Source organism: Gadus macrocephalus, chromosome 10 (genome assembly GCF_031168955.1).
Source record: "Gadus macrocephalus chromosome 10, ASM3116895v1".
Classification (NCBI taxonomy): Eukaryota; Metazoa; Chordata; class Actinopteri; order Gadiformes; family Gadidae; genus Gadus; species Gadus macrocephalus.
Window position 1 is genome coordinate 11,265,440 of NC_082391.1, and position 21,974 is coordinate 11,287,413.

The 21,974-nt window shown below is 48.1% G+C and overlaps 1 protein-coding gene across 1 annotated transcript; it reads right to left on the reverse strand.

Moving 5' to 3' along the window:
* Positions 1–7,208: 7,208 nt before the first annotated feature.
* Positions 7,209–21,858, reverse strand: afg2a (AFG2 AAA ATPase homolog A). The gene is made up of 10 exons (XM_060063469.1): positions 21,612–21,858; positions 20,988–21,112; positions 20,534–20,691; positions 19,715–19,773; positions 18,121–18,840; positions 17,365–17,494; positions 16,197–16,253; positions 15,888–16,011; positions 14,548–14,649; positions 7,209–7,622 (listed from the first exon to the last, which is right to left on the reverse strand). The coding sequence occupies exons 1-10, from the start codon at positions 21,736–21,738 to the stop codon at positions 7,434–7,436; spliced, it is 1,791 nt and encodes a 596-aa protein (XP_059919452.1). The 5' UTR covers positions 21,739–21,858; the 3' UTR covers positions 7,209–7,433.
* Positions 21,859–21,974: the final 116 nt, after the last annotated feature.

The following is a 21,974-nucleotide window of genomic DNA, read 5'->3' on the forward strand; positions in this document are numbered from 1 at the left end:
GAAAAGGTTCCTATATATTATGAGGTTACGTATCAACAGGGATGATAAAGCCCATCATGCATTCAGCTAGGATGACACCCATGAACACACACACACACACTCACACACAGACAGAGAGACACACAAACACACAGACAAACGCACACACACACACACACACACAACTCTTCCTCTTTTGAGTAGGGTTAAAGGGATGGTGTGTGTGTATGTGTGTCTGTTGGGGGGGGGGGGGGTCAAACAGATGGGAATTACGATCAGACAAGACTACATCCTGTTTATATTTTCCAGGACCCATCAGAGAGAAAGAGAAAGAGAGAGAGAGAGAGACAGAGGGGGGGGGAGAGAAAGGGGGGGGAGAAAGAGAGAGAGAGAGAGAGAGAGAGAGAGAGAGAGAGAGAGAGAGAGATTGCACACCAGTCAGTTCGTGTTCCTGTAACATTGGGTGGAGGAGCCCATTCCATAACTCTCTCTCTCCCTCTCTATATTGCTGGCTGTCTCTCTCTCTCCCTCCCTCTATATCGCTGGCTGTCTCTTTCTCTCTCCCTCTCTCTATATCGCTGGCTGTCTCTCTCTCTGTCTCTCTCCCTCTCTCTATATCGCTGGCTGTCTCTCTCTCTCCCTATATCGCTGTCTCTCTCTCTCTATATATATATATATCACTGGCTGTCTCTCTCTCTCTCCCTCTCTATATCGCTGGCTGTCTCTTTCTCTCTCCCTCTCTCTCCCTCTCTCTATATCGCTGGCTGTCTCTTTCACTCTGTCTCCTCTCTCTATATCGCTGGCTGTCTCTCTCTCCCTCACTCTATATCGCTGGCTGTCTCTTCTCTCTCCCTCTCTCTATATCCCTCTCTCTCCTCTCTCTATATCGCTGGCTGTCTCTCTCTCCCCTCACTCTATATCGCTGGCTGTCTCTTTCTCTCTCCCTCTCTCTATATCCTCTCTCTCCCTCTCTCTATATCGCTGGCTGTCTCTTTCACTCTGTCTCCTCTCTCTATATCGCTGGCTGTCTCTCTCTCCCTCTCTCTATATCGCTGGCTGTCTCTTTCTCTCTCCCTCTCTCTATATCCCTCTCTCTCCCTCTCTCTATATCGCTGGCTGTCTCTCTCTCCCTCACTCTATATCGCTGGCTGTCTCTTTCTCTCTCCCTCTCTCTATATCCCTCTCTCTCCCTCTCTCTATATCGCTGGCTGTCTCTCTCTCCCTCTCTCTATATCGCTGGCTGTCTCTTTCTCTCTCCTCTCTCTATATCACTGAATGAAAAAGAAATATCTTCATATTGATATTGGTTTCCAGCTGACTCTCATGAATTATGTTTTGGGTTCTGAAAACCTCTCTACATAGGAGAGAGGCCAAGCTGAGGAGAAGAGAGGAGGAGAGAGGAGCAGTGAGTAGGGAAAATGAGGAGAAAGGGAGGAGATAGGAGAAGAGAGGAGGAGAGAGGAGGAGAGAGGAGCAGTGAGGAGCAGTGAGGAGGAGATAGGAGAAGATAGGAGCAGAGAGGAGGAGAGAGGAGGAGAGAGGAGCAGTGAGGAGCAGTGAGGAGGAGATAGGAGCAGAGAGGAGCAGTGAGGAGGAGATAGGAGCAGTGAGGAGGAGATAGGAGCAGTGAGAAGCAGTTGGGAGGAGAGCAGAGCAGAGAGGAGGAGAGAGGAGGAGAAAGGAGGAGATAGGAGAAGATAGGAGCAGAGAGGAGCAGAGAGGAGCAGAGAGGAGGAGAGAGGAGCAGAGAGGAGGAGAGAGGAGCAGAAAGGAGGAGAGAGGAGCAGAGAGGAGGAGAAAGGAGGAGATAGGAGAAGATAGGAGAAGATAGGAGCAGAGAGGAGCAGAGAGGAGCAGTAAGGCGCCGAAAGGATCAGAGAGGAGCAGCAGTGAGAAGGAAAGAAGAGAGGAACGGCTGGAGGAGGAGCAGTGGAAGGAGCGGGCTGAAGGAGGAGCAGCGGGCAGGGTGAAGGAGCCTGACCTCAAGGAAGTGGAAACTAAACCACGTTACTCAACGAGTGTGCTTCAGGGAACCTCTCCTTCCTCCCCCCCTCCCCCCTCTCCTCCCCCCCCTCCCGCTCTTGGCTGACTCCACGCCACACTGGGCTGCTTATAAAAACATCCGCTGGGAAGGAGGGGAAAAACACAACACAACAGGACCTAATTCAAACCGTCTGCGCCTCCCCCCCTCCTCCCCTCCTCCCCCCCTCCCCCCTCCCCTCCTCCCCCCCTCCTCCTCCCCCCTCCTCCCCGCACGCTCCCCTCCAGAATGTTTCAGATCCATCCCAGATCCACCGGGGATAGATAATAGGAGGAGGAGAGAGGAGGGGAGAGAGGAGAGGAGAGGAGAGGAGAAAGGAGAGGAGAGGAAAGGAGAGGAGAGGGGAGGAGAACAGGAGAGGAGAGGGGAGGAGAAAGGAGAGGAGAGGAGGAAGGAGAGGAGAGGAGAGGAGAGGAGAGGAGAGGAGAGACGAGGGGGGTTATTTGTGGTGGTTAAGCGGAGATGGTCTTAATTATGTGGTCCAAATCCCATCTCCCCCAAAATCAGGGCCTCCTCTTAAGGGGTCACATCCGCTGACCTGGACCCCCCTGGGGGCCGGTTGTGGAGAACTAAAGACCCCAGACCCCCCCCCCCCAGCTCCCAGCTCCTCACACCACGCTCCTGCACCAACACATGGATCCACAGAGCTCCACGACCACATCAGGCTGTGGACACAAGCTCTCTGTGCTCCTACTGAACCCCTACCTGCTCCTTAATGACCTGTCTCTGTACTGTCTAGCCCCTACCTGCTCCTTAATGACCTGTCTCTGTACTGTCTAACCCCTACCTGCTCCTTAATGACCTGTCTCTGTACTGTCTAGCCCCTACCTGCTCCTTAATGACCTGTCTCTGTACTGTCTAACCCCTACCTGCTCCTTAATGACCTGTTTCTGGACTGTCTAACCCCTAACTGATCCTTGATGACCTGTATCTGAGTGCTAAACTGCAAGCCGTAACAAAGTAGATCTCTTGCAACCACCATCTCCTCCATAAGATTTGAAGAATCTTGCAAGAAGAGGAACTCCTCAGATCTTCTGCGGCCGGAGAGACCGGAACTTTCCGGAAAGAGGAGGAGAGGGTTTGGACAGCATGGCCCAGTCCAATTGCAGGGCAGAACCAGACCCACCCCTCTCATTTATGTACAAGATGTTAGCATCCAGTAGCTCTGACTGTTAGCACCACCATCTCAGTGCTATACTGACACTGTTCATCACATCGTTCATAATAATACTAATGAGAATACTGGCAGCAACACCAATAATACATTTAGCTGATTTAAATTTTCCAATTAGGTGGACAATGTTATATTTCCTTTGTTTATTAGCTTTGGCACTACTTATTTTCCATGCCAATAAAGCTCATTAGAATTTGAACCATAGCACCAATGACACAATTAATGTATTTCTTTAAAGAGAGAGAGACACTGGAATCTCTCTCTCTCTCTCTCTCTCTCTCTCTCTCTCTCTCTCTCTCTCTCTCTCTCTCTCTCTCTCTCTCTCTCTCTCTCTCTCTCTCTCTCTCTCTCTCTCTCTCTCTCTCTCTCTCTCTCTCTCTCTCTCTCTCTCTCTCTCTCTCATTGTGAAATACTTTCGCCATTCCAACATGTAAAGAGAGCGGGGTGTGGGGGGGTCCATACACGCTGAAGCTTCCGGAACACCTCTATGTACTATAACCCAGCTCTGTTCTCTGTGCCCAAAACACACACACAATCATGCACACAAACACACAAACACGCCAAACGCACACACAAACACATGCCCACAAGCACGCACACACACACACACACACACGCATAGAAAAACAAAGGCACACACACATGCACACAAACACAGAGGCATGCACACGAACCCACGCAGAAACACACACGCACGCGCACAAGCGCACGTGCACGCACACACACACACACACACACAGGCGGAGTTGTGGCCGGCTGGCTGCGGGGTAACGACTGATACTGGTGGATTATTGTCTGGCGGAGGCCCCGGCCACGGCGGAGCTGGAAGTATTTATGGAAGCCCGGCTGACATTCCTGCCGTCCTCAGGAAGGAGCCGTGCAGAGGAAGTGTCCTCCGTAAACATCTTGCAGCGTTTAGCTCTTGTTTAGCCCGCTCATGTCGCCACTCGCAGTTCATGCCAAACACAAAACACCAGGCTCCGGTCCTGTCTCTGGTCCTGGTCTCAAGTCCTGGTCTCAGGGCCTGGTCTCAGGTCCTGGTCTCAAGTCCTGGTCTCAGGGCCTGTCCCCGGTCCTTGTCTCTGGTCCTTGTCTAAGGTCCTGGTCCTGGTCTCAGGTCCTGGTCCTGGTCTAAGGTCCTGGTCTAAGGTCCTGGTCCTGATCTCAGGTCCTGGTCTAAGGTCCTGGTCCTGGTCTCAGGTCCTGGTCCTGATCTAAGGTCCTGGTCACAAGTCCTGGTCTCAAGTCCTGGTCTCAGGTCCTGTCTCAGGTCCTGGTCTAAGGTCCTGGTCCAGGTCTCAGGTCCTGGTCCTGGTCTAAGTTCTTGGTCCTGTCTCAGGTTCTGGTCTGAGGTCCTGGTCCTGTCTCAGGTCCTGGTCTAAGGTCCTGGTCCTGGTCTCAGGTCCTTTCTCAAGACCCCAGCCAGGATCCTGGCTGGGGTCCGGTCCCTCCCCGGCCTCCCCACAGCCCATCCGTCCACACGGACCACTCTGATCCAGGATCTGTTCACACACGGGCTCCTCCTCACCACACGTTCACAACACTATCCTGAAGACCTGGGGTCTGGGGTCCGGGACGTAACCGAGACCACATGTCTGTCTCTGACCAGAGAGACGTCATCTATAGCTGATCTCTGACCAGAGAGACGTCATCTATAGCTGATCTCTCACCAGAGAGACTGGAACTATAGCTGATCTCTGACCAGAGAGACTGGAGCGATAGCTGATCTCTGACCAGAGAGACTGGAGTGATAGTTGATCTCTGACCAGAGAGACGACATCCATAGCTGATCTCTGGCCAGAGAGACAGGAACTATAGCTGATCTCTGACCAGAGAGACGTCATCCATAGCTGATCTCTGACCAGAGAGACTGGATATATAGCTGATCTCTGACAAGAGACTGGATCTAAAGCCGACCATTTGACAGTTAGTTAACTTTATGACCTTTTGACATAAGAGACCTTAAGTCCATTGGTGATCTTCGCTATGGCCGCGATACCACCTGGTTGGTGGTGGGCTCCAGAGGGCTGTGTGCTGCTTTAATGGAGCTCTTTGTTCCAGAGGCTTCCCCTGTTTACTGACTCTCTAAACAGAGTGTCCGGATGTGGAGCCAAGCAGAGTAGGCACACGCACAAATACACACAAACACACAAACACACACACGTCAATTTACAGTGCTAAGACCGAGGAAATGAGTCATCCGCCATTACCGGATCAGTTGGGCAACAGATCACATGACACAAGCCCCGCCCCCGGCCACGCCCCCTGCTCCTAATTAGAACCAGGAGGTTTGAACGCACCGAGCGACCAATGAGATCACAACTGCCGACCACATGTCAGCCTCTTAACCATTACTACTACTACTATAAATACTACTGCTACAAATACCTCTCCTACTATTACTATTACTACTACTACTACCACTACTAATATTATTACTACTATCTCTACTACTATTAAAATTGCTATTGCTATTACTATAAATTCTACGATTTCTAAATCAAATGACAATACTACTACTGAACAAAACCACTATTGCAGTATTTGTATGGCATCACTATACCACTGACCCGTGCAGTTCAAAGCAGGATGTTCACGGAGTGAGTAAAGGGCCGATGGATGTGATACCCGATTTGGCCACTAGATGTCGCCTTCATAGCGCTTTTACAACCGTCTTAATTGGAAGAGTGCAGAGCATTAGGAAGTAGTTACACTAAACTAATTAAAGAGCTGATCTAATTAGTTTTTTAATTTCCCTTCATCACTCTTGAGTTAATCATGGGAAGGCGGCAGACATGTTTATCATCTGTAAAGCCATCATATGTACAATTTATATATTTATATTTACAATGGTTCCAGGCACTTCCCTTATCACGTGTGTGTGTTTTTATAATTCATCATTAAGCAGAGCAGTTACACTGAACACAGGTTCTACTGATCATCAAAGCTTAGTCAGATTTCACAATAAGAGCGTGCTGTATTTCACTGACTGGAGAGACGTGGAGTTGCTGTGGTCCATGCAGAGTTAGGAGGGGTTAGGGGGTTAAAGGGGCTGAGTGTGTGTGTGTGTGTGTGTGTGTGTGTGTGTGTGTGTGTGTGTGTGTGTGTGTGTGTGTGTGTGTGTGTGTGTGTGTGTGTGTGTGTGTGTGTGTGTGTGTGTGTGTGTGTGGTTAATCACGCTGGGCTTCCGTTTGGGCAGACACACACTTCCACCCTGGAATACAATCCATCCCATAATACTAGTGGACAGGACCACCCAGGAGACCACACACACACACACACACACACACACAGACGCAGCCAAACAAACCAACACACATACATTTTCACAAGACCCAGGCATGCACACACACACACACACACACACAGACTGAAGCCAACACTCTGGTGTGGCATGGATTGACCGGATCCAGCCCACCAGAACCAGGACCACTGGGAGCCTCTAGTGGTTCTGAGGTTTCCTGGTGGATCGCCCGACTTCCTACCACGAGAGGAAGTGACCCGCTGGCCAGGGTCCTCTGGCCTCTCAGAGAAGGTCCTGTCTCCAGGTCTCTGGTCTCCCTGATCTACAATCTATCCTACTACCTCTACCTCTACCTCTACCACTACCACTACTCACATTGCTATTACTATTAATGCTAGGATTACTAAATCAAATGAAGATACTACTACTACTGAACACTGTAGTGTTCCCTGAGACCAGCCCTGGAGAGAGGACCTTCTCAGACAGGCAGAGACGTCAACCTAACAGTTGTTAGTGCTTGTCACTTGGTTCTATGAACATCCTTACTGTACCGACAGCGAAATATTGTTGTTCCTCTTTCTTCTGACCGATATACTTACCTGAACCCAGCAGAGAGGAAATGGGACTGGAACAGAAACCCTCTGCTAGAGGAGTCCAGATCTGACTCTCCTGAGCATTAGGGCTCTCACGACATTGTGCATTCAGAACTGGTTTGTACCGGTTAATAAACATTGTATTGTGTATTCAGAACTAGTTTTTACTGGTTTATTAGCATCGTATTGTGTATTCAGAACTGAATTGTAGCGGTTGATAAACATCACATTGTGTATTCAGAACTAGTTTTTACTGGTTTATTAACATCGTATTTTGGATTCAGAACTGGTTTGTACAGATTAATAAACATTGTATTGTGTATTCAGAACTAGTTTTTAGTGGTTTATTAACATTGTGTTGTGAATTCAGAACCGGTATGTACCAGTTACTAAACATCTTGATTATGTTTTCATGTGGTGATGTACGGGGAACTCGCCTGCCTCCTTGCAGACGGCCGATAGGTCGGCTCCGACGTATCCGTGGGCGGAGTCAGAGACCCGGGCGAGGTCGTGGGCGTCGACCTCATGGGGGACAGCGGTCAGAAGCTTCCGGAGGATGTCGAGGCGGTCGGCGGCGCTGGGGACCCCCACCTGACACGACAACAACCAGTTAATGCTAACCAGTTAACCCTAACCAGTTAACCCTAAGCCTCACCCCACCTGACACAACAACAACCAGTGGTTAACCAGTAAACCAGTTAACCCTAACCAGTTAACCCTAACCAGTTTACGCTAACCAGTTAACGCCAACCATTTAACCCTAGCCAGTTAACGCCAACCAGTTAACGCTAACCAGTTAACGCTAACAAGTTAACCCTAACCAGTTAACCCTAGCCCTCACCCCACCTGACACAACAACAACCAGTGGTTAACCAGTAAACCAGTCAACCCTAACCAGTTAACGCTAACCAGTTTACCCTAACCCTCACCCCCAGGCACGTGCAGAGGGGGGGGCTATGGGTGCCCGAGCCCATGCCCTTTTCCCTCTGAAGGACCAAAGTGCCCTTTTCAGTGGTCATTTAAATTTTCAATGCTTTGTAAAATTACACATGAACAATTAAACATTAACATGTGAATCAATTATTCGAGAATGAAAATGTCTAAAAGTAATAATCTAGAAGTAAAGTTTGTACTTTGTAGCCTCGTTTACCGGCGCTCAGTGCGCAGCTGCCGCTGGGTGACGTCATAGGCTATCAACGTGACTTTTCACCTTTGCCTGCCTGCACGATGCGCTTGTTGTTTTAAGAGACAGTACAATGCAAGGTAAGATCACTACAGAGTCAGACACAGACAGTTGTTTCCAAAACCATTAAGTTGATAATGCTAAATAAACTGTAACAGTTATCTCGTTTTGTAGCGTCATTTTGAAGTATAGGCCTATGTTTGCCAGCAAAAGCTTTTCAACAAGCATCGTTTTAACTGACTGTGAAAGTGGCTACCACTCGGTTTATTTTCTATAGCCTACCAGCAAACCTATCTGGGAAACCTTTTGAAATTGCAAAGGGAAAGCATACATTGTTATATTGAATCTGTATAGGCTACTCTGTAGTAACTACTTGGCCACATGAAATGGCCAGTGGCGGTGGGTCAATAGAGGGCGCCAGGGCGCTGTCACGCCAAATTTGTACCGGGCACGTCATCAGTTGTCCGTTGCCAGGCAACGGACAACTGATGACGTAAGGGTTGTCCGTTGCCGGGCAGGTTTCAAAAAACATTCGCGCTCATGTTGCCAAAGACAAAATAACATAATACTGATAACGGATCGCTAGATAACACTTGTTTTTACTTTTTATTTGTATTGTATTTAATTGTTGAATCAAATTTTGCTAGTAAACTGAGTGTTTAAAGCGGGTTTCAAAAAACATTCGCGCTCATGTTGCCAAAGACGAAATAACATAATACAGAAAATGGATCGCTAGATAACTATGAAGGTATTATTGTAGCAAAAGTCTTTAGCACCTGTAACTGCAGAATTTGAATGCGTACACTAAAGTCACAGTAAATTTGAAGTCGTATATATTTATTTTGCATGTGTACTCTAAAGTCACAAATGTGTAACAGTACATTTGTAGTCGTAAAAAAAATATATATTTTTTTTATACCATTGTAAACACAAAATAGGGTATACGAGTACGCTAATCTGTGTTACAGGTGCACAAATACTTTTGCTACAATTATTGCAGCGCAGTTGGTGCAAAACACATTCGCACACCCGTGTTTCATAATCTGAGAACATGCCCAAAAGGTGTGCATTCGTAAACCCAAATTTGAACAAATGCATCAGAAGTTGCACATCTGTGAACGCTATGTTAATTCAGCATTTTAATGAGCGAGCACAAAACCATTTTACAACTGCTCGAATCTGCTCCTGCAAGTCTCAGCTGTGGGTTTTTTTGCAGGTTGTTTTGCAACACCCCTAGGTGGTAAATGTGTAGTAAAAGTATTCGTATCCGTAGATGACAGAGCGTCCGTGAGCGGGACAAAATAGTCCCGCCCATAATTTCCTACTCCAATGAAAATCGCCGGCAGGGATGCATTTCTCAAATAGAGTGGCGAAGTCACGCCCCTTCCGGTAGGGCTCATGGGACCTATGAGATCGAAAAATATGACTGGGTGTCAATGGAGAGAAAATAATTATTTTCTGGTCCCGGTCTTTATATGCCCTGGATTACACATATGTTGTTTGTGGATTTATAGGATAATTTTTCATGCAAAGAGTTCGACCGTTTATTGTGCAATTGTTCAGATAAAGGCTGTTGAGAAAACACAACGAGAAAGACTACACGGCTCGTATGTGACCTCACGCTCCCTGCGACTGGCGTGGAGAAGACCGACAATCTACCCATCGGCATAACTGAAACTCTGCACGTGCCCCGATTTATAATGGTTTTCACCTCTTTCGATGCTTTTATCCTCCCCTTGGAAAAAGCGGTGAAGTGGGGCAGAGAGATCGCCATATCTGTGCCGAGTTCCAAGGGCGGGTGTGGTGACGTATATCATATGCGTCGAGAGCAGCGAAGAGCTGTAGTTCACAAAGCGGCCTCACATAAAACCTAAAATTATCAAACTTCTTCATGAACATTTTTAGTTTTCTTTGCATGAAAAATTATCATTTAAATCCACAAACAACATATGTGTAATCCAGGGCATATAAAGACTGGGACCAGAAAATAATTATTTTCTCTCCATTGACACCCATTCATATTTTTCGATCTCATAGGTCCCATGAGCCCTACCGGACGGGGCGTGACTTCGCCACTCTATTACAGTGACGGCTGGTGGTGATTTTGGGTGGGTGGGCTAAAGAATGCATTACATTTATCAATACTTCACAGGGCTCCAGACGCCATGAGGTCACCTTTATATCTCTGTTCATAACTTTCATATAATGTGAATGATTTTTAAACAAGATTAAGGTGTAGAGAAAGGCATGTCTTTATTTGAAGCACAATTATAAATAAAAAGGAAAATATGGTGTTTTAAGTGCTTCACTGAGCTGAAATTGAACATTTCGAACTAAACCATTAAGCAAAATAAAACTTTTTTTGTGCTTAAAGTATTACACAATTAAAATGTTGACTGGTCTCCCTTTGCGCAAAATGCGGCTGTAGACGATCACACACGCTTTGGTATAGACGTCTGTGTCGCCGTCAATCATGAAGGACATGTAGGCTATAGGCCTACATGTCCTTCCTGATAGATGTGGCGTTTCCGACGTCCGCAGCTGTCTTTTGCTTCAAGGTGTCGCCCATTAGGCCTACTGCAATGAATTGTGCACATTCCATCTCATTGCTATACGTCGGGTTGATGTTTAATCCATTTCTCTTCATGAGAATAATTTCGGATTTAAATTGAGAATGGCAACTCCTCTTTGGCAATGTTGTATGCAACATTAAATGAGATCATTTCCGATTCCTTAGAGAACCTTATTGTTACTGCCTGTCGCTGAAATGCAGCTTGGAGAGGGGCCACTATCTCTACACACTTGTCACGTCATGTTGGGTTATTTAGACAGCTTTTTAAATGTTTCGATACGAAACGTAGTTGACCCGCTTACAAATGCACTATTACCGGCCATATTCTGACCGCACTCCTGACAGTAAATCTGTACATCGTTTGGTTGATGTGTCCCCAATCTTTTCACTTCCAATTTTTCCTCCAAAGACATTAAAGAAAACCGATTAGAAAGTAAATAATCCACTTCATTCATTTTCATGCTAACGCCCGCCATACTTTTGCTACACATTTACCACCTAGGGGTGTTGCAAAACAACCTGCAAAAAACCCCACAGCTGAGACTTGCAGGAGCAGATTCGAGCAGTTGTAAAATGGTTTTGTGCTCGCTCATTAAAATGCTGAATTGACATAGCGTTCACAGATGTGCAATTTCTGATGCATTTGTTCAAATTTGGGTTTACGAATGCACACCTTTTGGGCATGTTCTCAGATTATGAAACACGGGTGTGCGAATGTGTTTTGCACCAACTGCGCCGCAATAATTGTGGCAAAAGGATTTGTGCATCTGTAACACAGATTAGCGTACTCGTAGACCCTATTTTGTGTTTACAATGGTATAAAAAAAAATTTTTTTTTTTTTACGACTACAAATGTACTGTTACACATTTGTGACTTTAGAGTACACATGCAAAATAAATATATACGACTTCAAATTTACTGTGACTTTAGTGTACGCATTCAAATTCTGCAGTTACAGGTGCTAAAGACTTTTGCTACAATAATACCTTCATAGATAACACTTGTTTTTACTTCATATTTGTATTGTATTTAATTGTTTAATCAAATTTAGCAAGTAAACTGAGTGTTTAAAGTAGGTCAAGGACGAAATAGCACAATACAGATAACGGATCGCTAGATAACACTTGTTTTGAACGAACTTGAAGGTTCGCGAATGTTCGTGAACCTTTCACGTCATTCGACGCGATCGTCCGTTGCCAGACAGCGGACGATCGCGATTATCTGTTGCCAGGCAGGTTTGGAATGGATTACGTATGGATGACGTGCCCGGTACAAATTTGGCACTGTCACGCCAAATTTGTACCGGGTGCCAAATTTGTACCGGGCACGTCATCCATACGTAATCCATTCCAAACCTGCCTGGCAACAGATGATCGCGATCGCGGCGAATGACGTGAAAGGTTCACGAACATTCGCAAACCTTCTATCTAGCGATCCGTTATCTGTATTGTGCTATTTCGTCCTTGACCTGCTTTAAACATTCAGTTTACTTGCTAAATTTGATTAAACAATTAAATACAATACAAATATAAAGTATAAACAAGTGTTATCTAGCCATCCGTTTTCTGTATTATGTTATTTCGTCTTTGGCAACATGAGCGCAAATGTTTTTTGAAACCCGCTTTAAACACTCAGTTTACTAGCTAAATTTGATTAAACAATTAAATACAATACAAATATAAAGTAAAAACAAGTGTTATTTAGCGATCCGTTAACTGTATTATGTTATTCCGTCTTTGGCAACATGAGCGCAAATGTTTTTTGAAACCTGCCCGGCAACGGACAACCCTTACGTAATCAGCTGTCCGTTGCCCGGCAACGGACAGCTGATGACGTGCCCGGTACAAATTTGGCACCCAGTACAAATTTGGCGTGACAGCACCCGGTACAATTTTAACGGGACAGCACCGCTGTCACGTTAAAATTGTACCGGGGGCGAAAATTGTACCGGCCTACGTCATCAGTTGTCCGTTGCCAGGCAACGGACAACAGATTACGTAAGGGGTTATCCGTTGCCAGGCAGGTTTCAATCGCGCTCATGTTGCCGAAGACGAAATAATATAATACAGATAACGGATCGCTAGATAACACTTGTTTTTACTTTATATTTGTATTGCATTCAATTGTTTAATACATTTTTTTTAGTAAACTGAGTGTTTAATGTGTATAATAGTCTAGCTAGCTTGTGTTAATTTAATTTCCTTAATTCAATTTAGAGAATAGATTATAGGTAATAGATAGATAGATAGATAGATAGATAGATAGATAGATAGATAGATAGATAGATAGATAGATAGATAGATAGATAGATAGATAGATAGATAGATAGATAGATAGATAGATAGATAGATAGATAGATAGATAGATAGATAGATAGATGGGTAGATAAGGTGAGCAGGCATTTACTAACTGGTAAATGTTTTTTATTATTATTATTCACATTATCCCCATGACATTTAGCTGTTACTGTGTAGGGAAATAGATAAATACAATGCAATACAATACAAATATAAAGTTAGGAACGCTAATAAATGTAATTTGTAAAATAAGTTTTATCTGTCTTGTCATGCTCAATGAACGAATTCGCGAATGTTCAAGAACCTTCCACGTCATTCGATCGTCTGTTGCCAGGCAGGTTTGGAATGGATTACTATGGATGACGTAGGCCGGTACAATTTTCGCCCCCGGTACAATTTAAAGTGACACCGCCCCTCTGTGAAATATTCACTTGAATATATCTGCCAACTATTAACCAACCTTTATCATACGAAATAAATCAACAAAAATCCAAAGCGTTTATCCTCGTTTAATGGTGGGGTGAGATATATGTGTGATATACATGTCACTGCCAGCAACCAATTAAAATCCGTCTGAACATCAATGATTTGGGCTAGGCTAGTTATTGGTCATTTGAAATAAAGCCCTCCACCAAGTCAGGGGCGCCGGCCACGTTGAAGTCAATGTAAGCTCGCTAACTTTTTGCTGTCTATCAAGCAGAGACAGCTTTTCATTGGCGCAAGAAAATTCTACCTCGGGTCGCACCAGTGTGCGCCCCAGGCCAATAGTATCGCTTTTCTTTTTTGTTAACACCACATGAATGGACAATTCAGCGAATCAATCAAATAGGCTACCTCCCTCAGCAGCATTCGCGCAATACAACTACATGAAGAGATGAGATGGATCGCTAACCATCAGAGGGTTGTAAGCACTTTCCACCCTTTTCAGTGGAGGAATTGGACTCCCCAAGCAATGTTATACTTAAAAGGAGCAAGTAAGTTACATATTAATTTAGTCTTTCGGCCTTTAGCATATAAAAAAAATGAAGCAACTGTCCCTTATTTCTAACTGCATTTGTAGTAGACATTGAGACTCACAAAAAATGGACACTATAGGACAGTGATCATGATTTGTGTCAATTTCAGAATAACAACAATAGGTAGAATAGCAAACCAGACCCCCAGTCTATTACTGTGCCAAACCAACATTTTTGATCACCAGCCGCCACTGGACATGACAAATCCGTTTCATGTCTACTCTGTCTCAGTGTCTCTGACAGTAGTGTTTTTTGCATGTGCCCTTTTTTGAATTTGAGCCCCTGCCCCTCCAAGGGTCGCTGCACGGCCCTGCTCACCCCACCTGAGACAACAACAACCAGTGGTTAACCAGTAAACCAGTTAACCCTAAACCCGGCCCCCCACATGTTTGGTTCTGCCCAACAACAAGAAGACCCCTCCCCGACCAATCAGAGGGCGGCACCCACCTCCAGCTCCCTATCAAATCGCCCGGGCCGCCTCAGGGCGGGGTCCAGGGCGTGGGGCCGGTTGGTGGCTCCCAGGACCAGCACCTGTCCAGAGTGAGCTTCCTGCGCAGACAGGAAGTAGAACGCAGATCAGAACCCCAGAACGTGCATAGTGACAGAGACAGAGAGAGAATAGCGACATTCCTCTGGTTTGAGCCAATCAGAGCTCCTCGTTCTCTGAGTTTTGGCCCAGAGAGCAGAAGCAGCAGGGGGGCCTCTGTGCTCTCACTTTCACTCTCTGTCTCACTCTCGCTCTCAGTCTCACTCTCGCTCTGTCCCGCTCTGTCCCACTCTCTGTCTCACTCTCACTCTCTGTCTCTCCGTCTCACTCTCGCTCTCTGTCCCGCTCACTGTCTCACTCTCACTCTCTGTTTCACTGTCTCACTCTCTGTCTCACTCTCGCTTTCTGTCTCACTCTCACTCACTGTCTTGCTCTCAGAATGAGTGCGAGAGAGAGGGCTAGTTAGGGAAGTATGCAAGTTTGTTAGTGTGTTTGTGCATGTGTGAGTGTGTGTGTGTTAAAGAGGTTGTACGTGTGTGCGTTAGTATGTTAGGGAGGTTGTGAGTGCGTGAGTGTGAGTGTGTGTGCGTTAAAGAGGTTGTTTGTGTGTGCGTTAGTATGTTAGGGAGGTTGTGAGTGCATGTGTGTGTGAGTGTGTGTGTTAAAGACGTTGTGCGTGTGTGCGTTAGTAAGTTAGGGAGGTTGTGAGTGCGTGCGTGTGTGAGTGTGTGTGTGTTAAAGAGGTTGTGCGTGTGTGCGTTAGTATGTTAGGGAGGTTGTGAGTGCGTGCGTGTGTGAGTGTGTGTTAAAGAGGTTGTGCGTGTATGCGTTAGTATGTAAGGTAGGTTGTGAGTGCGTGCGTGTGTGAGTGTGTGTGTGTGTTAAAGAGGTTGTGCTTGTGTGTGAACGAGAGTGTGAGTGAGGATAAGGGGGTGGAGCATGGGCCGGCGGTATTCCGAGCGTTCCATAATAAAATAACTCCAGAGCCCCCCCTTCTCTCTCTCTCTCTCTCTCTCTCTCTCTCTCTCCCCCTCTCTCTCTGAAACACAACGTCTGCCCATCGGCCTCCATGCTGCTGCTGGGGGAAAACATGGTGGACATGGTTACTACGGTCTGGGCTTAGAGGTACACTAAAACACCGCTCTGCTTCTTCTCCTGAGGACCAATGGGAGGCCAGGTACCGGGTCAGGTGACCCTCGAGATTGAGGCGGAGCGAGCAGCTGTCGCTCCGGCCAGCTACTGCCGGTCCGAGAGAACGAGAGCGAGAACGAGAGAGAGAGAGAGAGAGAGAGAGACTCACTGATCCGATGCCGTCCATGAGGGTCAGCAGGGAGGCCACCACCCTCTTCTCCACCTCGCTCTGGGCTCCGTCTCTCTTGGGGCACAGAGCGTCCAGCTCGTCGATGAAGATGATCGCTGGCTTCCTGTCACACACACACACACACACACACACACACACACACACACACACACACACACACACACACACACACACACACACACACACACACACACACACACACACACACACACACACACACGATCAGCCTGGTGATGAACATTCTTCAGCAGTATTATGGGATGGTTCACCACATATAGAGGGGCCTACCTCTGAGACGCCTCGGTGAAGATCTGTCTGAGCCGCTCCTCTGTCTCCCCGTAGAACCTGAGGAGAACCGGAGGACAGGAGGAGAACAGGAGGAGGACAGGAGGAGAACAGGAGGAGAACCGGAGAACCGGAGGAGAACAGGAGGAGAACCGGAGGAGAACAGGAGGAGGACAGGAGGAGAACAGGAGGAGAACCGGAGAACCGGAGGAGAACAGGAGGAGAACCGGAGAACCGAAGGAGAACAGGAGGAGAACAGGAGGAGGACAGGAGGAGGACAGGAGGAGAACCGGATATAAGGAGGAGAACAGGAGGAGAACCGGAGAACCGGAGGAGAACAGGAGGAGAACCAGAGAACCGGAGGAGAACAGGAGAACAGGAGGAGAACAGGAGGAGAACAGGAGGAGGACAGGAGGAGAACCGGAGATAAGGAGGAGAACAGGAGGAGAACAGGAGGAGAACAGGAGGAGTCAGAGAGGAGAACAGGAGGAGAACCGGAGGAGAACAGGAGGAGAACAGGAGGAGTCAGAGAGGAGAACAGGAGGAGAACCGGAGGAGAACCGGAGAACAGGAGGAGAACAGGAGGAGAACAGGAGGAGAACAGGAGGAGAACCGGAGATAAGGAGGAGAACAGGAGGAGAACAGGAGGAGTCAGAGAGGAGAACAGGAGGAGAACAGGAGGAGTCAGAGAGGAGAACAGGAGGAGAACCGGAGATAAGGAGGAGAACAGGAGGAGAACAGGAGGAGAACAGGAGGAGAACAGGGGGAGTCAGAGAGGAGAACATGAGGAGTCAGAGAGGAGAACAGGAGGAGAACAGGAGGAGAACAGGAGGAGTCAGAGAGGAGAACAGGAGGAGAACAGGGGGAGAACATGAGGAGTCAGAGAGGAGAACAGGAGGAGTCAGAGAGGAGAACAGGAGGAGAACAGGAGGAGAACAGGAGGAGTCAGAGAGGAGAACAGGAGGAGAACAGGGGGAGAACATGAGGAGTCAGAGAGGAGAACAGGAGGAGTCAGAGAGGAGAACAGGAGGAGAACAGGAGGAGAACAGGAGGAGTCAGAGAGGAGAACAGGAGGAGAACAGGGGGAGAACATGAGGAGTCAGAGAGGAGAACAGGAGGAGTCAGAGAGGAGCCCCAGCTCCAGATTCCCGTTCCACACGCCGGTTCTTACTTGCTGATGATCTCCGGGCCATTGATGACGGTCATGTGGGCTCCGATCTCATTGGCTATGGCTCGTCCAATCATAGTCTTCCCAGTGCCCGGAGGCCCGTACAGGAGGACTCCTCTTGGGGGCGGGATACCTGTATGCAAATGAGCTGTCAGGTTAGAGGCCTCTGATTGGACGCAGGGTTGGGTTCAACTGAAGGAACCACGTCTTTAGATTCCTTTGCTTGACCTTTACTCTATTACATCAATCAAATGTGTTTCGTTATTTAATAATATTTGGTTAATATCTTGTGAGGTTTAAGTTTGCAGTAACTGTGTTTGAATTAGAGTTGCTCTGATACCGAAACCAGTATCGTAATTTCCTCAAATTCTGCCAAAAAAGCAGTAACGGTTATCGGTGAGTACTCAAGTCTAAGTGCCGGTCCGGTACCGAGACTAGCTAACTTACTACCCAGGCAAACACTACGGTATTATACTGTGTTCGTCAACGGTCGGAGGTGGAAAGTCGGAATGGGAAACGTGCCATCTCCGACCTACGTGCATTCAAGCTACCATGTCGGAAAAACATTGGATGCTCTCGCTCAACTACAAGAATACAAAGGTTTTATTACAATTAGAGATTATAAATTATATATAAAGTGTTGATATAAAGTGTATCAGCCGATACTCAAATACTACTCGGAAACGGTAACAAAATGGTTTCGGAACATCTGTAGTTTGATTCCCTTTATGAACGCGTAGTTTGTCCCCCTGCGCTCACCGTAGTTTGAGAACAGCTCGGGCCGTGTGAGTGGCAGCTCGATGGTCTCCCGGATCGCCTCCAGTTGGCTGCTCAGCCCGCCAATCATACTGTAGGTGACCTTGTTGGCCTGGGGGGCTTCCTGCCCCGCTTCCGGCCCCTCCCCCGCCGCGCCTCGCTGCTTCCTGTCCCTGAAGACGATGGCGGTGTCGCCGGAGACGCGGTAGAAGGCGTCGGAGCTCTGCACGCCACCAGGGGGCGCCAGAGGGGGGGTGCCCGCCTGCAGGGGGCTCTGGGGGAACCCTGGACCCGGGGGGGTCTCGCACCCCTCCCCCCCAGAGGAGGGGAGCCGGGGGGAGGGGGTGAAGGGGGAGAGGAGGGGGGTCGAGGGGTCGCCGGGGGAGAGGAGGAGGGCGGGTCTTGGAGGATGACTGACAGGTGACAGAGGGTCGCGGGGGAGGGCGGTGTGTCGCAGCGGGGTGCTGACCACGGGGGGGCGCGCCTCCTCCTGCTGCTCCTCCACGGTGAGCAGGCTGAGCTGCAGGGAGAGGTCCGAGGAGGGGCAGCCCAGGAGCGAGGGGTCCGCGGGGGCCCCGTCCTCAGCGTCGGGCCCAGGGGCCGCGGCGGCGGGCCCCCGCAGCAGCGCTCCGTCCTCCCCTCGCACCTCCTCCACGCGCAGGCTGCAGGCGCGGCCGTAGTACGTCAGGGACAGCTGGGAGCCCGGGAGCAGCACCCGGCCCTCTGGGAAGAGCAGGAGGAGGAGGTCAGAGGTCAGTGAGGAGCAGGTCAGAGGTCAGCGAGGAGCCGGAGGAGGAGGAGGTCAGGGGTCAACGAGGAGGGGGAGGTCAGAGGTCAGCGAAGAGGAGGAGGAGGTCAGAGGTCAGCGAGGAGGAGCAGGAGGAGGTCAGAGGACAGGGAGGAGGAGGAGGCCAGAGGTAAGCGAGGAGGAGGTCAGAGGTCAGTAAGGAGCAGGAGGTGGAGGAGGAGGTCAGAGGTCAGCGAGGAGGAGGTCAAAGGTCAGTGAGGAGGTCAGAGGTCAGTGAGGAGGAAGAGGTCAGCGAGGAGGTCAGAGGTCAGCGAGTAGGAGGAGGTCAGTGGTCAGCGAGGAGGAGGAGGAGGAGGTCAGAGGTGAGCGAAGAGGAGGAGGTCAGTGAGGAGGAGGAGGAGGAGGAGGAAATGAAGGTTAGGGCTCAATGAGGAGGAGCAGGAGGTCCTCACACCTCCTCCTCTGAGGAGGAGGAGGAGGAGAGGGTCAGAGCTCAGAGAGGAGGAGAGGGAGGAGGTCAGAGCTCAGAGAGGAGGAGGTCCTCAATACCTCCTCTTGAGGTACCAGAGGGGTCAGAACAGCCTCTAGTGGACGATGAGGGGGAGAGACTCATGAGGATCAGATGCTGAAGAAGTTCACAGCCTGGTGAGGAAACCTGCAGAGTTCAACTAACCGAGCTGCCGTCACCAGGTCAATAGTTAAGTTGGTTAGTAAGTAAGTTAGTTCGGTTGTTGAGACGGGGTCAGCCCTAGAAATGGGTAGGTACATTAAGAATGAATACAAATACAAAGTTAGAACATTTATCACTGTATAATCAAACACAAACCGAAAATGCATAAACTAACTTACCCAAAGACTGCAGAAAATAGTTCTTAAACTCTTCTGTTTCAAGTGTTTCATCTTTCTGCCTAAAAGAGAAAATATAAAAAAAACAATGAATCTAGGAGACATGCGCACCGATGTTTGAACATGTAGGTATAAAGAACGCCCAGCAGGTGGCAGCCTGCACTAAAGTAACACTAAACTTACCGTAATATCACAAAAGACCACTTGGAGGCCATTCAAGCGTTCGAAGTCTAGCATGCTTTGATATTTGATTTATTAAATGAATGACATCCTTCCAACAAATAATATATATATTTAACAACAATGTAATTACATAATTACGATATTTTCAGTGATAAGACGAGGAAAGATTAGTTGTAGTGCTCGATCCAAGATGCCAGAATAAATATAGTACATATATCTTACTGTATCTTAGGCTTTGTTGTATACAGGGAATGGGTTAACCTAGTGATTGTTAGTGCTTGGCACTTTTTTCTATGAACATCCTTACTGAACCGACCGCGTTATATTGTTGTTTCTCTTCTTCTGACAAATGTACTGTTTGTAAGTCGCTTTGGATAAAGGGTCTAAATGCCCTAAATGTAAATGTAAATGTTTCTTATCTGACGAACAGAAGAAAACCGCAGAAATTTCCAACATCCAAACTAAATCCTTTATATTACTAACACGTAGGGCTGGGCGATAAATCGAATTTTGATGGCGATTTAGATTTTAACGTCAAACGATCAAAAAATCAATGATTTTCCCCATAATCGAGCAGCCCTGCTAACACGCTAACAAGGCCTGAACTGTTTCTCCAGGTTTGAGTAGCAGCTTGTTTACCGGGGGGACAGCACCACCTCCTGAGCCTGCAGCAGGGGCCCCGTCACTGGGTAGATCGTTAATCCATCTCCAGGCTTCACTCCCAGGCTGGTCTGGATATTGCGCTGGAGGCCGACCCTGGCAGCTGGGAAGGAGGCCACAGGCCAGGCCAGACACACCTGGAGGAGGAAGAGGAGGAGGAGGAGGAGGAAGAGGAGGAGGAGGAAGAGGAAGAGGAAGAGGAGGAGTAGGAGGGGGAGGAAGAGGAGGAGGGTTAGGAAAACGAGCAGGAAGGGAAGGGGGAGGAGGTGCAGGAGGAGGAGGAGGAGAAAGGAGGAAGGGGTTAATGCTCCTTAATGCCCTGTCTCTGTACTGTCTAACCCCTAACTCCTCCCCCTCCACCTCCTCCTCCCCCCCCTCCTCCTCCCCCTCCTCCCCCCCCCCCCCTCCCCCTCCTCCTCCCAGAGGTACTGACCTCCTGGCGTCCGGCGGCGGTGGTCAGCAGAGCCGGCCGGCCGATGCAGAGGCCGGTCGCCTTCATGGACCCCAGACTCACCTGAGCCAGAGCCCACCTGGCCCTGCTGGGGGTCCTGTCGTCTGCTGTAACACACACACACACACACACACACACACACACACACACACACACACACACACATATTCATATACTCATATACACACACACACACACACACAATAATGTAGGTCTTATAGTTGTGGAGATATATCCTCTAACACTTTTATCCACAACAGGTGGTAGAAGTAAAGCGTCGTGGGTTTCTGGACGTGGAGACTTCCTGATTGGATGGACCACTAGGAGCTTATTTACGCCCAGCGTCAGTAGAAGATCATGAACCAATCAGCAGCGGTGGGCTCGAGGCGTGGCTCGAGACCGGCAGCATCAGGACCGGTACAGCATCGATGACGTCATTACATGATAATAACTACTAACAATCTAAATCCAACTTTGTGCTTTACACCATGGTGTCACAGTCGTTCTAGGGCGCACACCGTACTCACTGGACGGCACACATACACACACACACACAGCCCTCCCCTGGACGGTGGCAATGAGCCGTATGTCCTGTTTCAGTCTCACCTTTATCAATGAAGTCCTGCACTGAGAAGGAGTGGACGTCTCTCGGGTTCTGGAGAATAAACGAGTCGTTGGAGCTGTCCCCCTCGCTGCTCCGCTTGGGTTTGTTCTTACTTTTCTTCGAGGACATGATAATAATATATTATAACAACAACTTAGTACAACACGTGAGATCATGAAAACATGTGTAAACACACCGCACACTAGTAAACGTCCGGGTTGAACCCAAGCCCCGCCCACTTTACCGTAAGTACTAAAGCGCACAGGAGTATTATGTAACTGGTGAAGCTCTTGTATTTACAGGGTAATTAATTCATGATGTATAATTAAATTATCGATTCATTCAATTCGTTTTTACAATGAGAC

What these genes read in the sequence shown, in the direction of transcription:
- afg2a (XM_060063469.1), bottom strand. Translation starts at nt 21,738, where the DNA reads ATGTCCTCGAAGAAAAGTAAGAACAAACCCAAGCGGAGCAGCGAGGGG. An exon ending in CGAGCTGTTCTCAAACTACG is followed by an intron (nt 17,495 to 18,120) that starts GTGAGCGCAGGG and finishes ATTTGCATACAG; the next exon opens with GTATCCCGCCCCCAAGAGGA. An exon ending in GGCCCGGAGATCATCAGCAA is followed by an intron (nt 16,254 to 17,364) that starts GTAAGAACCGGC and finishes GGTTCTCCTCAG; the next exon opens with GTTCTACGGGGAGACAGAGG.